Source organism: Eurytemora carolleeae, unplaced genomic scaffold (assembly GCF_000591075.1).
Source record: "Eurytemora carolleeae unplaced genomic scaffold, Eaff_2.0 scaffold2488, whole genome shotgun sequence".
Classification (NCBI taxonomy): Eukaryota; Metazoa; Arthropoda; class Copepoda; order Calanoida; family Temoridae; genus Eurytemora; species Eurytemora carolleeae.
In genome coordinates this window covers 1-14,012 of record NW_019398373.1, presented here as the reverse complement: position 1 = coordinate 14,012, position 14,012 = coordinate 1, and the positions used below count along the sequence as shown (strand labels likewise).

Below are 14,012 nucleotides of genomic sequence, written 5' to 3'. Positions count from 1 at the left end.
AAACTAAAAATTAAAATTCTAAGAAATGTCTTTATTTACAGACTATTAAATCATGACAAGCCTAAAAGCTGAGAAAGCCGTGATTGTTCCTGGCAACGGATGTGGAGACGTTGCTGACTCTAATTGGTAACTTTATTACATTTAATCTTTTTAAAAATCACTTTTACATGGAAACCCAGCTTTGTCTATAAACTAAATTTAAGCTAATCTAAAGTCAACCCACTCGGCTTGATATTCAAATAAATAACATTCCCGTGGTTTTATCGAGTTTTCCAATGTAAGCCAAGTCTGTTAAGGGATTCCTAGGATTTAATTGGACAAACAATCAAAGGGACAATCAGTGTAATTTCGTAACATTTCAGTTTAATATTGCAACATGTTGGTGCAATATTGTAACATTTCAGTTTAATATTGTAACATGTCGGTGTAATGTTGTAACATTTTAGTTTAATATTGCAACATGTTGGTGCAATGTTGTAACATTTCAGTTTAATATTGTAACATGTTGGTGAAATGTTGTAACGTTTCAGTTTAATATTGTAACATGTCGGTGTAATGTTGTAACATTTCAGTTTAATATTGTAACATGTCGGTGTAATGTTGTAACATTTCAGTTTAATATTGCAACATGTTGGTGAAATGTTGTAACGTTTCAGTTTAATATTGTAACATGTCGGTGCAATGTTGTAACATTTCATTTTAATATTGTAACATGTCGGTGTAGTGTTTTGACAATTTGTCTTAAAATCGTCTTGTTTTTTTATGCTTAGTTTTTCAGGTATGGTTGGGCAAATCGGAAACTGAACGAAATTCCTGGATTTTCGTCAATCTTACGGAATATGCCTGATCCTATCACAGCCAGGAATTTAATTCTGTTATTTCGATTTGAATTACACAATACCTTGTATACCCTCATAAATGCTACACAAAGCTGGGTGTGACATGATGAAATAATATAACTAGACGATTTTTGCCCTATTAAGTTGATCCGAAATAATGGATCCGTTAATTTTTTTCAGCATTTCACATGTAGCCCTGTGTATTGTGTAACATCTTAAAATCAGCTAAGTTGAAAGCGTTAGCTTTTGTGAAAGAATTGTATCCCTTTGTTTCGAAAAACGATTAACAATATCAATTTGAAGATTGGGAAATCTTAACAGCTGAAATCGTTTATTTGATCCTCCTCTTATAAGCGTAATTTTAACTGACCTACCATGCAAAGATGGCAATTTCCGATTCACAAACCGAAAATTGCTAAATCATACTTGACCAAACAATGATGTTAAGAGTACCATTGTGAATCAGGTATTGCTATCTTTGCATGATGGGTCACTTAAAATTACACTTACATTAAAGAGGTTGATCTTGTGTTGTGAAAAACAAGAATACTATAGGTTGATAGAGAATCAATATGGCTGCCATTCATGAAGGATGAACTGAAAGTTGACGAGAAAACTATTATTATCGGTCATTCAAGTGGAGCCTGCGCTGCAATAAGGTACTCGCATGCACCTTTCCTTTTCTTTTTGCCAGTGCTTAGGATCCCCTTTTCATTTGGATCCGGATCCAGGATCCACCCAATGAAAAATGGATCCGAATTAGCTGACTGAAATGTTTAAAATTGATTGATTGATTGATTGTTAGACTAATTGATTGATTGCGTGATAGATTTGCTGAATCTAATCCGGTTTACGGGATAGTTCTGGTTGGAGCCTACCATACAGATTTAGGAGATTATAATGAGGTTAGTTTCCTATTTTCCAGGGGTGAATATTTCCCTAAAAAACACCCCCCCCCCCCCCAATAGAGAATCATCTTTCTTTAGGAGTTATATTCGGTTGCTGCACAAATTTTTAAAGAGTTTTTTTTCACTGAATTGGGGACATTACATGATTTTTCAGGGAAAATAAATGATTTTTTGGATTAACAATATCAACAAATGAGTGAGTAAACTTGCCTTTTGGTGTCCCATTTTTTTTTTTTTTTTACCCCCATTCATCAATAATCATTCCCCCCGTCCGGGGGGGGGGGGGTTGTAATTCTGAATAATATACACCTCTGTTATTTTCTTGGCTGCTGTAGATCACTAATTAGGATGTCCAAGAAAGAAAACTGTTGATTCTGAGCTAAATTAAAGAAAAATGCAGGGATTATTGTATTTTTTTAAAGCACCCTCTTTTCTCTCAGAAATCGGATTGCCGAAGGGACTGGAGAATTCTCAAGTGACTCTTCATTGATATTGTTGTGTCATATTCATAAAAGTACTCTTAAAAGTTCTTTTTCTTAACTTGGACTCTCTACTTAGAGACATTTTCATTTTCTGCTTCAAAAACAATGGAGAAATTATTAGAGTTAAACATTTTTAAACCAGAAAAACTTCGTTATCTTCCACGTTATTGACCAGACTAGGTGTCAAGGGTACAGTTGTGTCCTCTCTAAATGGAATAAAAATTCACGATTACAGTCCCTTCAAGAACTGGAGGACTAAAAGAGTCACTAGATTGAAAGTATCAAAAAGAAAGAACCTATCCTGTTGGAAGTTTTTTTTTTCTTTATTTCCACCTTCTATATTTTTTTAGCTTGTCTTGTCTGTTTACAGTTGTATCCAATAAACGTAAAAACGGCTGGATCGATCGGGTCAAAGTTTTGTGTGGGAGCTCACAGGACTACAGGGAAGGTTTATGAATGATCAGGTTTAAAAAATTAGCCTCCAACAAAATACGATTTCCATTAAATTTTGAAAATTCACGTTTTTTTTATAAAATCCGCAACCTTTTTTCGTTGTATTTAAATTTACACAAAGAAAAAATAAAATAAGATAAGATAAGGTATAGTTTATTGCTAAAAATACACATACAAGTTATAATGTTACAGGCAAAAAATCTGCAACTATTTTTACTGTGGAAGACGAGACCCAGCGGCCTCCTTACAACAAAGCCAGGAACAAAGAAGAGAGCTGGAAAATTCTACGCTGCATTCTCTCAAGATTGATTCATGTGATTCCGACCGATATTGTTAGACTTACTTGTTATCTTAGATTTAAGTATATCCTTCTGAAAGACTCCTTGCGTTATTTGGAGACCGATGCTACGTCCTCCATATTGGTGACCCCGATCGTGAACACAAAGGAGAACGAGTGAACTTTAAACACGAAGGAGATTTTCTTATTATTCTCAGTTTTGCCTGTAATTGCAATCACTGAATAAAAGGAACTTTAAACATGAGTGAAAACCATGGAAACCTTCCAGCTCCCGCTGCCCACTATGTCACGAAGGTGGCCGTCAAGCTTCCCGATTTCTGGTCTGACGATCCTGACCTCTGGTTTATTCATGCTGAATCTGCGTTCCGCAATGCTCAAGTGACACAGTCAAGAACGAAGTTCGACCATGTTGTGCAAAAACTTCCGCAGAGTATCATGGTTTCAGTACGTGGCCTAATTCTTAGTTCCTCTACTACTTCCTCTACACCCTACGAGGATTTGAAGGCCAAGCTGGTGTCCTCTTACACCTTGTCTCGCTGGCAGAGAGTTTCTAAGGTTATCCATCATCCTGCTTTAGGTGACTGCCGCCCCACAGCCCTGATGGACGCCATGCTGGCGTTACTCCCTGAGGATGAAGTTCCCGGAAGCCTGTTCCTGGGCTTGTTCCTGGAGAGGTTACCTGTGGAAATGAGAGACCACCTGGTGGCCAAGGATTTCAAGAACCCCAGTGAGATGGCGTTGCATGCCGATAAGTTGTGGGATGCTCGTAGAGCACAGTCAGTTGATTCTTCTCTACTCGCTGCAGCTTCTACATCTCCTGCACATGCTCGAGGGAGAGATCGTTCCGATGGTTCCCCTGTCCACCAAAGCCAGACTCCAGGACCCTCATGAGCTGGTGAATGTTACTTCCACAAGCGTTTTGGAAATTCTGCTAATAACTGCCGTGGAAGACGAGACCCAGCGGCCTCCTTACAGCAAAGCCAGGAACAAAGAAGAGAGCTGGAAAATTCTACGCTGCATTCTCTCAAGATTGATTCATGTGATTCCGACCGATATCGTTAGACTTACTTGTTATCTTAGATTTAAATATATCCTTCTGAAAGACTCCTTGCGTTATTTGGAGACTGAAGCTACGTCCTCCATAGTTTACTATATTTATGTAATTCTAGCAATTAGGTGGAGATTAACTATTTGCTGTTTTGGGTATCATCCCCACTTAATTAATATTAAAATGTTTGCAATATGATGAATATTACTAGGGTTTGAAGGTTTACAATAAGTCAGGGATTACTAGTTAAGTTTAGAGAGACTGAGGTGCAGCATAATAAAATAATTGATATTTCAGTTTTAAAGTTCAGTACGTATAACAGAATATGATTAAACATGTATAAAAATCTACAAAGTTCTATGTTCATTTTTTGCAAGAATAACAATAGGGTTTATTGCACTTTGAGATGTAGGCGTTAGATGACATTTCAAATAAACTTTTTTAAAATATACCTAACGATTCACTTCTTTTTAAATCAAGTGGCAGGTTATTCCATATCTTAAGAAGTGCAGAAGTAGTAAAACATTTTAATTATGTTAAGAGATCTTTCAAAATTTCAGAGTTTTTTATAAGTGTTGTAAAATGAGGAGGGTAGAAGGTTTTTCGTGTATTAATGAATAATAAATATTGCTTGATTACATTCAGTCAAATCATTTAACTTAAGGATTTTATACTTGAAGAAAAAAGGATCGGTATAAGAAAAAAGGATCGGTATGTGACGCTGTTTTTGCATTATTTGCACGTTTTTGGAGCAAGCTATTTTTTTCATTTCCATGTTTACAATTGAAATAGAAGATGGGCGCGAAGTGCCCTGATAGCCTAGTTCTTGTTAAAAGCATTGCCCCTGAAATAAAAAATTAGATTATCAGTGTTCACGGAATATATAAATTATCTCTGTGATTGCTAGGGAGAGAGTGGATATTTCAATCACCCTTGGCATTGGGAGAAAGCCCGCGAAAACACTCAGTTTATCGTACAGGGAGGAGACAATTCAAAACCCTGAAGTGAATCCAGAAGGGTTTTGACCGAACTAAAATGAGAAGGAAAGGAAATTTTTCTATTCCATTATAGTCCAGTGCTGAGGATCTGTATCTTTTTATGCAGATCCGGAATCCAGATCTGGATACCGCCTTGTAAACAAATCAAATTGGATCCTAGGACCTAAATCTACCCGGTAAAAATGGACCCGGATCCTGGTTCCCGGTTTAAAAATTGGTTTGTAGAAAATGGAACCAGATGAAGATCCTGATCACAATTTTTTTCTTCTCTAGAACTGAGCTACTGATGGGCATCAATTGAGGCCCGTTTTTAAACATTTAAAGGTTTTAGGCTTTTTAAAGGCTTTACAAGAATCTGAGATGCAACTTCTATTTCGAAATTTATCAAAATTTATCAAAAAAGTTACATTTTTACTTTACTCTGATCAGAGATATTGACCAAAACTATTTTTCAAAACGGAAAACTATATTCTAATTGTATGAGTTATTTTCTTTAATAAGAGTAAAGAATTTGCTGTATGCGATAAAAGCAAACTAGTCAAGCATGCAATATTGAGATATGACATGCATCTTGATTCTGAAAAGTTCAGAGGCCTAGTTTAAAGTTTAAAAACAGGCCTCAAAACAATGCTATTCAGAGCCCACCTTCTAATATTAAAATTCCCTTTTCCCTTCCACCACCCACATCATGTTACATGAATAAAGTCAGGGTTCTCATTTACTGAGTTTAACCTTGATGGAAAAAGAACATTTTTTGTCGGGGAAATTTATGAAACTTACGACCCCCCCCCTGAATTGTTTCCTGGTGATAGTTTGGGTCAACTGACGATCCATTCCTGCCCTGGAGCGAACAGGAATTCGTCTCTACCTCGCTTCATGCCGATCTTAAGAAGTAAGTGTACACAAGATTATACTATGGCAAGAGAATGTTTTAACTTTTTACAAGGAAAGCTTTTGAAAATTTTTAGGGGCATATAAACAAATTTCTGGGTTTAAGTATCAAAGAGGACGACATTTAAAAAAAATTTGTTCAAAATTATTTTGTTTTACCATGAGGCCGAATTTAAAAATTTAAACCGTGTCTTACTTACTTGTTTACTTGATGGATTATTCCAAGAGCTCCAGGTAGGAACATGAGGGGAATTTCGGTAGTATCATCTGGAGTTGTGATCCGGTCATCTTATAGAGGTCACGCTGTAGGGTCGTAGCTCAATGAGTTCAGTGTCCTTGCTTCCTTTACTTCTGTTGGGAGTCTATTCCATGAGTTAACAACTCTATTGGAGAAAATTTTTTGTCTCACATCAGTTCTAGATCTGTTAGGAATCAGGTTCTTGCAATAAGCTGTTGTGCGTGTTATTCGTTGTGCATTTAATCCTACTGTTCTGAACCGTATACTGCTGTCTACCTGGTCGATTCCTGACAATATCTTGTAGGTTTGGATGAGGTCATATCTTATTCTACGTTTTTCTAGAGACAATATTCCCAATTCTACAAGTTTTTCTTCATAATTTGCACCTTTCAGACCAGAAATCAAGTTTACTGCTCGTCTCTGTACTTTTTCCAATATTTCTATATCTGTAGCCGTCCAGGGTGTCCATGCGGGAATAGCGAATTCCAGATGGCATCTAATAAACTGAGTGTACAATTTGAGAAAAGGGATTCTATCCCTATACATGAATGCTCTTGAGACCTGACCTAACACCACAGATGCCCTGCGAGCTGCCTCTGCACATTGCTTTGAAGGTTTTAAATCATTGCTTATGACCACTTCAATATCTCGTTCTTCCTGAATTTCTTCTAAGGGTAAACCGTTCATACTGTACATAAACCTATTATTGTTTCTACCAGTATGCAGAATCTTACACTTCTTGACATTAAATTCCATGCACCATTCTGTTGCCCATACAAGCAGCTTGTTCAGACAATCCTGTAGCACCTGTTCCTATCTGTACTAACTTTGTGACCTAGCTTGGTGTCATCCGTAAATTTGTTCAAGTGTCCAGATCGTTTATAAATATTATAAAGGCCAGTGGTCCAAGTACCGATCCTTGGGGTACCCCGGAGATTACTTCTGCCCAATTTGAAAAGCTTCCATTCAGGACTATTCTCTGCCTACGACCTGACAACCAGATATCCATCTTAGAACATCCCCCAGGATCCCGTGTGCTTTCATTTTTGCTATAAGTCTGAACTTGGGAACTTTGTTAAAAGCTTTAGAAAAGTCCAAATAAATAATATCTACGGGGTCTCCATTATCAACCATCTTTGTCACTTTCTCTAAGAATTCCAGAAGGTTCGTCGTGCAGGATTTATTCTTCATAAAGCCATGCTGGGAGGATTTAATAAGTTGATTTAACAACAGATGATTGACTATATTATATTATTATATTATAAAAATTTATTCACACACAAAGATATAAATACATATATAAATGGTGTAGTTTAAATTTGTTTAAATAATTTTTTTTTGAAAATACAGGTTTCCATTAATTTACACTGTTCAAATTGAGCGCCGGATTAACTATCACAAAACATTGATTACAGTTTTAAGTGGAACCAACCATGTTCAAGTCGCGTTTCAAATTTGAGACGAGGCTCAAATTTTTTTAATTCAGCCTCTGCTCTGTTTTCTGTCCTAAAACCGGAGACGTCTCATTTTCTCATTATACATTGATTACAAAAATATATATTTATTTTGTTTTAGGTTTGAAGATCGAGGACATTTCATGGACGAGTCCTTCCCTGAACTCATCTCAGTTGTGAAACAACATCTGAAATAGTATTTGACCAAAGGGACTGTAAACGTAATTTCAAGTGACTCTATAATATTTAATGAGCTGTATGTCTAATTCACACGATAACACGTTTATACTCTTCCCATCTTTACCTGGATAACAATGAGGAAGAAATTGTCGTTTTTCTATCTAGCACTTATAATATTCTGTTGGTAGATATCCGTCTTCTCACTCTCCAAGAGCAGATACATTAAAATATGATCAATTTTCAGATAAAAAAGCACAAATATCTTTGTAACTTTTGTTCTGAGTTGGGTTAATGGGTAATGTTGTGAAAAGAGGTCGCTTGAAATTACATGAATGGTTATCACCAACAAGAAAAGGGGGGGGGGTAGGGCGTAACCGCAACGGTTGATAAACTTGTCGCTGCGGTCACATCTTGAACAGCGAAAATGTATGCAAAGTGATGCAAATCATTTTGATTCCTGGAATGTCGATCCCTGTAAAACTAGCTGAAGTGCCCGGCGTTGCCAATGGAAATCTATTTTGGGATTTAAAAATAATTCCATTGAAAAAAATTAATACTTCTGATAACAAAAACGGAATTATTTCTATTGAATGTATTGGATCTAACAAAAACGGAAGTATTTCTATTGAATGTATTGGATCTAGTACCCCTTCATTGTGATAATTACAAAAAAAAATTCTAAGCTTTTTCTATAATTTCCTACTTACACAGTCACATTTTGAATGAAAATTTTGAAAAGACTGATCTGTTCTCAGAAATATATAAATTAAATTGTTTCAGAAGAATGTCTGAGGAGAAGGATTTTAACGTGTTTGCTGGAGCAGAAACTGGGATTTTCAAAGGAATCTTAAACTTGACAAAATTTCATTGAAATCACATTCAACATTTTGTAAAATTTAAATTAAAACTCCATTTTTGCAAATTTTAAGAATTAAGAATGATTTTTTTTTTAAATTTCTTGGATTCTTTTTCATTAAATTAGTTAGCTTGTTAAAGATTTTCATCTTTTTATGAGGTTTTTTTTATTCCATTCTATCTTTTTACGAGGTCTAAAATACTGATCTTTTATCGCATCCCATCTTTTCTTATATTATAGTACCTAGTGTATGCATAATTTCAAGTCAAAGTTTACAATGCCTAATTCAAAATTATAATATCTAGAAATTCATTTATGTTTTCCTGCAGTAGAAATGCACAAGTCACTTTGGGGAGAAACCACAATTGGGAATAATTAGTTTTAAAAATTAGAACATTGATATCCAACTTATACTTGACCAGACAATGCTAATAAAGGTATCGTTGTGAATCGGACAATCTTTACAAGGAGAGTCACTTGAAATTTCGCTTCCAGTCACTTTAACCATATTTTCGCCTTTAATTCCAATTGTAGATTTTCTCACTGGATATGAAGACTGAAGAGGGGGGAATAAAAGCTTAAGATATATTTTCTAGGACTCAACATTAATTCTAAATGTTCTCTCAGTAAAAACTTTGATAAAATCTCAAACTTAACAAAGGTAAACTGGTTTGATTTTATTCCACAATTTAACCGGATCCGGATATGAAAAGGAACCACTTCTGATATTTAACCGGATCCGGATCTGAATAGGAACTACTTCTGATATTTAACCGGATCCGGATCTGAATAGGAAACATTTCTGATATTGAATGCTTGATATTTTCTAAATTATCGAAATGGTGATACACATGTAAATATGAGAACCATTTTTTTCAGACAGAATTTTTCATTTGTATTAAGGATGTTATTAAAGGGAGTGTTCGCGAAAAATGAAAGGGGGTATAGGCTTAATGCGATAAAAAAGCGCTTTTGATCGCTTCTAATCTTACTTCTATCTGTTGCGTCTATAAGGAGAAAATTGTTAAAAACGACTAATACCGAAGAACGTAGTATCCATACAAATTCAGAATGATCCATTATACGACTTAGACCGTAAAAAAATCTATTTAATTTCAAACAAATCATTCAGATATTACACCCTATGGTCATCGATTATCTTTCGCCACATTTGTATATAGTTGATTTTTCATAATATGTTTTAATTGTTATGATCTGAGAGTTACTTATAAAAACATTTATTCCTGTTTCGAGGATTTTTGAAATGAAGCCGACATTTTCATATTTTCCAGGAATGTTCGAAAACAAGTTGGAAGCTAAATGTTATTGTGAAAAATAAAATCAATACATATTATGAAAAATCAACTATCTACAAATGTGGCGAAAGATAATCGATGACCATAGGTTGTAATATCTGAATGATTTGTTTGAAATTAAATAGATTTTTTTACGGCCTAAGTCGTATGTTGCATCTTTCTGAATTTGTATGGATACTACGTTCTTCGGTATAAGTCGTTTTTAACAATTTTCTTCTTGTAGATGCAACAGATAGAAGTAAGATTAGAAGCGATCAAAAGCGCTTTTTTTATCGCATTAAGCCTATACCCCCTTTCTTTTTTCGCGAACACTTTCTTTAAGTTTTTTGTTCATTTCCGGGATGTAACACTGGCTCATGGGCTGCGCGATGAAGACGGTTCGGGGGTTCCATGTTGGGTTCCCTCTCAGATTTATCTATTATTATTGTTATTATCTTATCTATATTCTTATTCTCATCCTTCGCCCTAAAACATTTAGAACTAGGGGAAGGGGGGGGGAGGGATTTTGACATCATACCCCAGTGTTTTCGGTAAAATGAATGCAAAATATGCGCCCACGCTTTAATGAGTGTTGATTTAACATCCTATTACAACTAAACAGTTTTTTGTAAATTAATTAATTTGTTTTGTGCATTTCTTAATAATGTATCTCTTGCTTCCCATCTCTCTACACTCTACAGAAAACGAACTTTTCTGTTTGCAATTTTAGAAAATGTTTTTTTGTTTGTGTGTAAACCCTGATTTGATGGATGTTTAAATCGTGTATTTATTCCTCCCCCGTAATCCACTAAATCCCCCGGGTTTGGAGTTGTGCTGCATTGAATTTGGTTTAGACTTTTTAAAATAGTTTTCTCAAAGAGACCGTAAGTGTAATTCAAAGTTCCACTCTATGATAAGATGGCAATGCCCGATTCTCAATGGTACCCTTGGAACCTCTCTTTTATAATAAATGTGGACGATTTTATTGATGTTCTAGGGTAAAGGTGTTTAATCCTGATAATTTCTGCAGAAGAAATGCAAGTCACTTTTGTCGAGAAACTACAATGGAAAATAATTAGTTTTCAAAATTATGAACATTACTATCTAGTTCAGGCTTGATCAGAGAAAGTTTTAAGAACAGAATCTAATATGAAATGAGACAACTTGGATAATTAGTTGGATATTAATTAATGGGTATTAATTAAAATAATTTGATTTGAATGTCAGAATAATTAAACATGGATGGAATATGTTAGAACTTAGATTTAACATTCTTGGAACCAGTGCGAATTCGATGTATAATTCTGCAGTCCCTATTAGCAAACATGAAATAAAGATATGATATATTTACTTCGTATAGACCGCCCTCGTCAGAAAAAAAGCTACACATTGTAAATCAGCGACTAGTAAAGGAGCTTCATGGTAAATGTGTGGAAAATATTTATTTCTTATTTTTGATAATAAGCCAACACTAATTACATTTTTGAAAGCTTTTTTGATAAAGAATAAAAAACTGTTGCTTTGTTGTAGTGGAAATATTTTTTTAAGAAAATAGATCCGGATCCAAAATGATTGATTCATTGATTGATTGTTTTATTTATTTATTTATTTATTTATTAGGAGAGCAGTATAAGCTGTATGAGTTATGGAGAGGATGAACAAGAAATACTCATCGGACTCAGGAAAACATTGATTGATTGATGGATTTTCATATTTTCTCATTTTTCTACCAGTCAATTAAGTCTATTAAGAAAAATCGGGGAAAATGTGTAGGCTTTTTCAAGGAGTCTGATTATTCAATTACTTTAATAAAAATATAATACTCAACAGAATCCTCGATTCGTTAAAATACATGTTTTGTATCAATCTTCATTAATCTTTAATTAAAAGACAATTTGCAAAATGTCTAGTTTATCAGCAAAATTTGCGAAATGACGCGCAAATTGGTTGGAATTGATTTTAATTATGTACCAGGAGATAATAGATATTGCTGCCCTTTCTTCCAAACCCAATTAAAAATTTAAAAATTGCAATATTATCTTAATACTCTTTAAGTGTAAAGATAGTGCATGAAGTTTCATACGTATTTAAAATAAATAAGTGCTCATTTGATGGGTAAAAAATTGTATGAAGAGTTTTTTCGGAAATTTTAATTTTGGTAAATTTTTTATGTTTTTCCAAGGTCTTCAACTCATCATAATTATTTCATATTTAAATTAGTAATCTGGACCGATTTGCCTCAAATTGTGATTGGGAACTCGGTAGAACCAGAGAAATGTTCTTAGTCTTGTTTTAATATATAAAGTAGTAATCACTGTTGCTTTTCTGTCTGTTTGTTTGGATGTCCGAACATGGTTCATAAACCCCTGGACCGATTGCATAATTATTTATTTTTTGCGCATTTCAAAGTATTAAAATATGAAAGTTTATCAATTGAGTTAAACTGCAGGAGCCAATATGTAAAAGTTTTCGACGTCAAGGACAAGTAAGTTATCAACAAACTTTAAAACATTTATTCAGAATATTCAATATTATCTTCATGGTTTTAATAAATAATTTTGTTGTTTTAATTTAAATTTCTGACTCAAACCATTACCGCATTCTTGCGCCGGGACTACGGGTGATTAAAGCCCCCCAGTGCTGGAAAATCTTGTATTGTGGATATCTAGAACAATGTTTTGTCTCGATCTGTTTTTAATCTGCAGATATTTAATCTCTATTCGTTATTCTGCATGGCATGGCTTTGATTAGGAATAACTGAGATGGAGAGATAAAGTATTGATCCTCAAATTTAAAATGCCCACAGTGTATATCGAGATCAAGCGATCGAGATTATGTGTATCCAACAATTTTTTAAAGGTTTTCTTTAATGTTGCATAACAATTTTTTTAACTTGGAAAATGTAAAATATGCATGGCATAGAAATATTCCTTTGATAACTTTTATATATTTTATTTTTCCCAACATTAAGATAAAACATATTTCATAAATATTCTCTTGGGTGTCTATTTTCACAACAATATATAAAAAAAAAAACATTTTTGTCGTTGCTATTAAATAATTAAAAGAAAAATCTATGTTTTCAAAATCAAGCTTCTAGAATGAACAATCCAGGAGGATTTTAAAGATTGAATTTGCGCTCTTGCTGAACAGTTATAGTTAATACACCGTAAAAATGTCTCATGTGAATTCTGAAAAAATTCTGCACTCTCAGCTTAACGACCATGTTTAGCAGGTCACTCCCTTTAAAGGGTATCCTAGGTGGTAGGGCCGGAGAGGGGGGCTGGGCTGACATTTGTTTTCTCTTCCTTTCTTCTCCGAGTTTTACCATTACCAGAATTTAAAATATGATTTGTGCAATGTCTACATTTTTTAGAAAATGAAAAGTATCCATCTCTGAAGATCATTTTAGATCTAGGATTATCACTTATTGATTTGATTTGAATCCACAATTCTAGAAATTCACATATTTCTAATTCTTTTGTTTGTTCAGATCGTATTCGACAGTTGTTGAAACGAAGGCAGGAACTGGGCCTGTGGTAGGGGTTGCAAGGTAAGCTTTAGAAAGTTGTTAATTGACTGGGGGGGTGGGGGGGTATCAGACGTTTTTTTAAATTTTAGATTTAAAAAATTTAATTAAATCCATAGATTTAATTTATATTCTGACATTTAGATGATTTCTTTAGGTACAACGAAGCAATTCTTACAGCTGTAGAATCTGGTTTAGTTAAACTATGGAAGTATGAGAACCCTGTGGAATTTAATCCAATTGATTATGAGGAAACATACATATTGAAATATCTATCAGTTTACAAATATTAACGAACATTCTTATAAACAGGAACTAACGGGAATTAAAGAAATGACTAGAAACAACCAGAAACGACTTGAAACGATTAGAAGTGACAAGAAGTGACTAGAAGTGACAAGAAGTGTCAAGAAGTGACAAGAAGTGAAAAGAAGTGAAAAGAAGTGAAAAGAAGTGACAAGAAGTGACAAGAAGTGACAAGAAGTGACAAGAAGTGACAAGAAGTGACAAGAAGTGACAAGAAGTGACAAGAAGTGACAAGAA

General features: G+C 34.3%; 2 protein-coding genes across 2 annotated transcripts; both read left to right on the top strand.

The window, feature by feature from the left end:
* Positions 1-35: 35 nt before the first annotated feature.
* Positions 36-8,571, top strand: LOC111717289 (putative hydrolase RBBP9). Its single transcript, XM_023492790.1, has 7 exons — positions 36-126; positions 779-862; positions 1,403-1,498; positions 1,669-1,744; positions 4,936-5,007; positions 5,839-5,918; positions 7,731-8,571. Exons 1-7 carry the CDS (start codon positions 53-55, stop codon positions 7,804-7,806), a joined length of 558 nt encoding a protein of 185 aa, XP_023348558.1. The 5' UTR covers positions 36-52; the 3' UTR covers positions 7,807-8,571.
* LOC111717290 (uncharacterized) lies at positions 8,563-13,777 on the top strand. The gene is made up of 6 exons (XM_023492791.1): positions 8,563-8,631; positions 9,242-9,306; positions 11,561-11,622; positions 12,390-12,425; positions 13,434-13,493; positions 13,627-13,777. Exons 1-6 carry the CDS (start codon positions 8,574-8,576, stop codon positions 13,760-13,762), a joined length of 417 nt encoding a protein of 138 aa, XP_023348559.1. The 5' UTR covers positions 8,563-8,573; the 3' UTR covers positions 13,763-13,777.
* The last annotated feature ends 235 nt before the right edge of the window (positions 13,778-14,012 follow it).

Excerpts from the sequence above, each read along its gene's own strand:
- LOC111717289 (XM_023492790.1), top strand. The coding sequence starts at position 53 with ATGACAAGCCTAAAAGCTGAGAAAGCCGTGATTGTTCCTGGCAACGGA. Across the intron at positions 127-778 it reads GACGTTGCTGACTCTAATTG|GTATGGTTGGGCAAATCGGA; the intron begins GTAACTTTATTA and ends TTAGTTTTTCAG. Across the intron at positions 863-1,402 it reads CCTGATCCTATCACAGCCAG|AGAATCAATATGGCTGCCAT; the intron begins GAATTTAATTCT and ends ATAGGTTGATAG.
- LOC111717290 (XM_023492791.1), top strand. The coding sequence starts at position 8,574 with ATGTCTGAGGAGAAGGATTTTAACGTGTTTGCTGGAGCAGAAACTGGG. Across the intron at positions 9,307-11,560 it reads AAATCTCAAACTTAACAAAG|GAGAGCAGTATAAGCTGTAT; the intron begins GTAAACTGGTTT and ends TTTATTTATTAG. Across the intron at positions 13,494-13,626 it reads CCTGTGGTAGGGGTTGCAAG|GTACAACGAAGCAATTCTTA; the intron begins GTAAGCTTTAGA and ends TGATTTCTTTAG.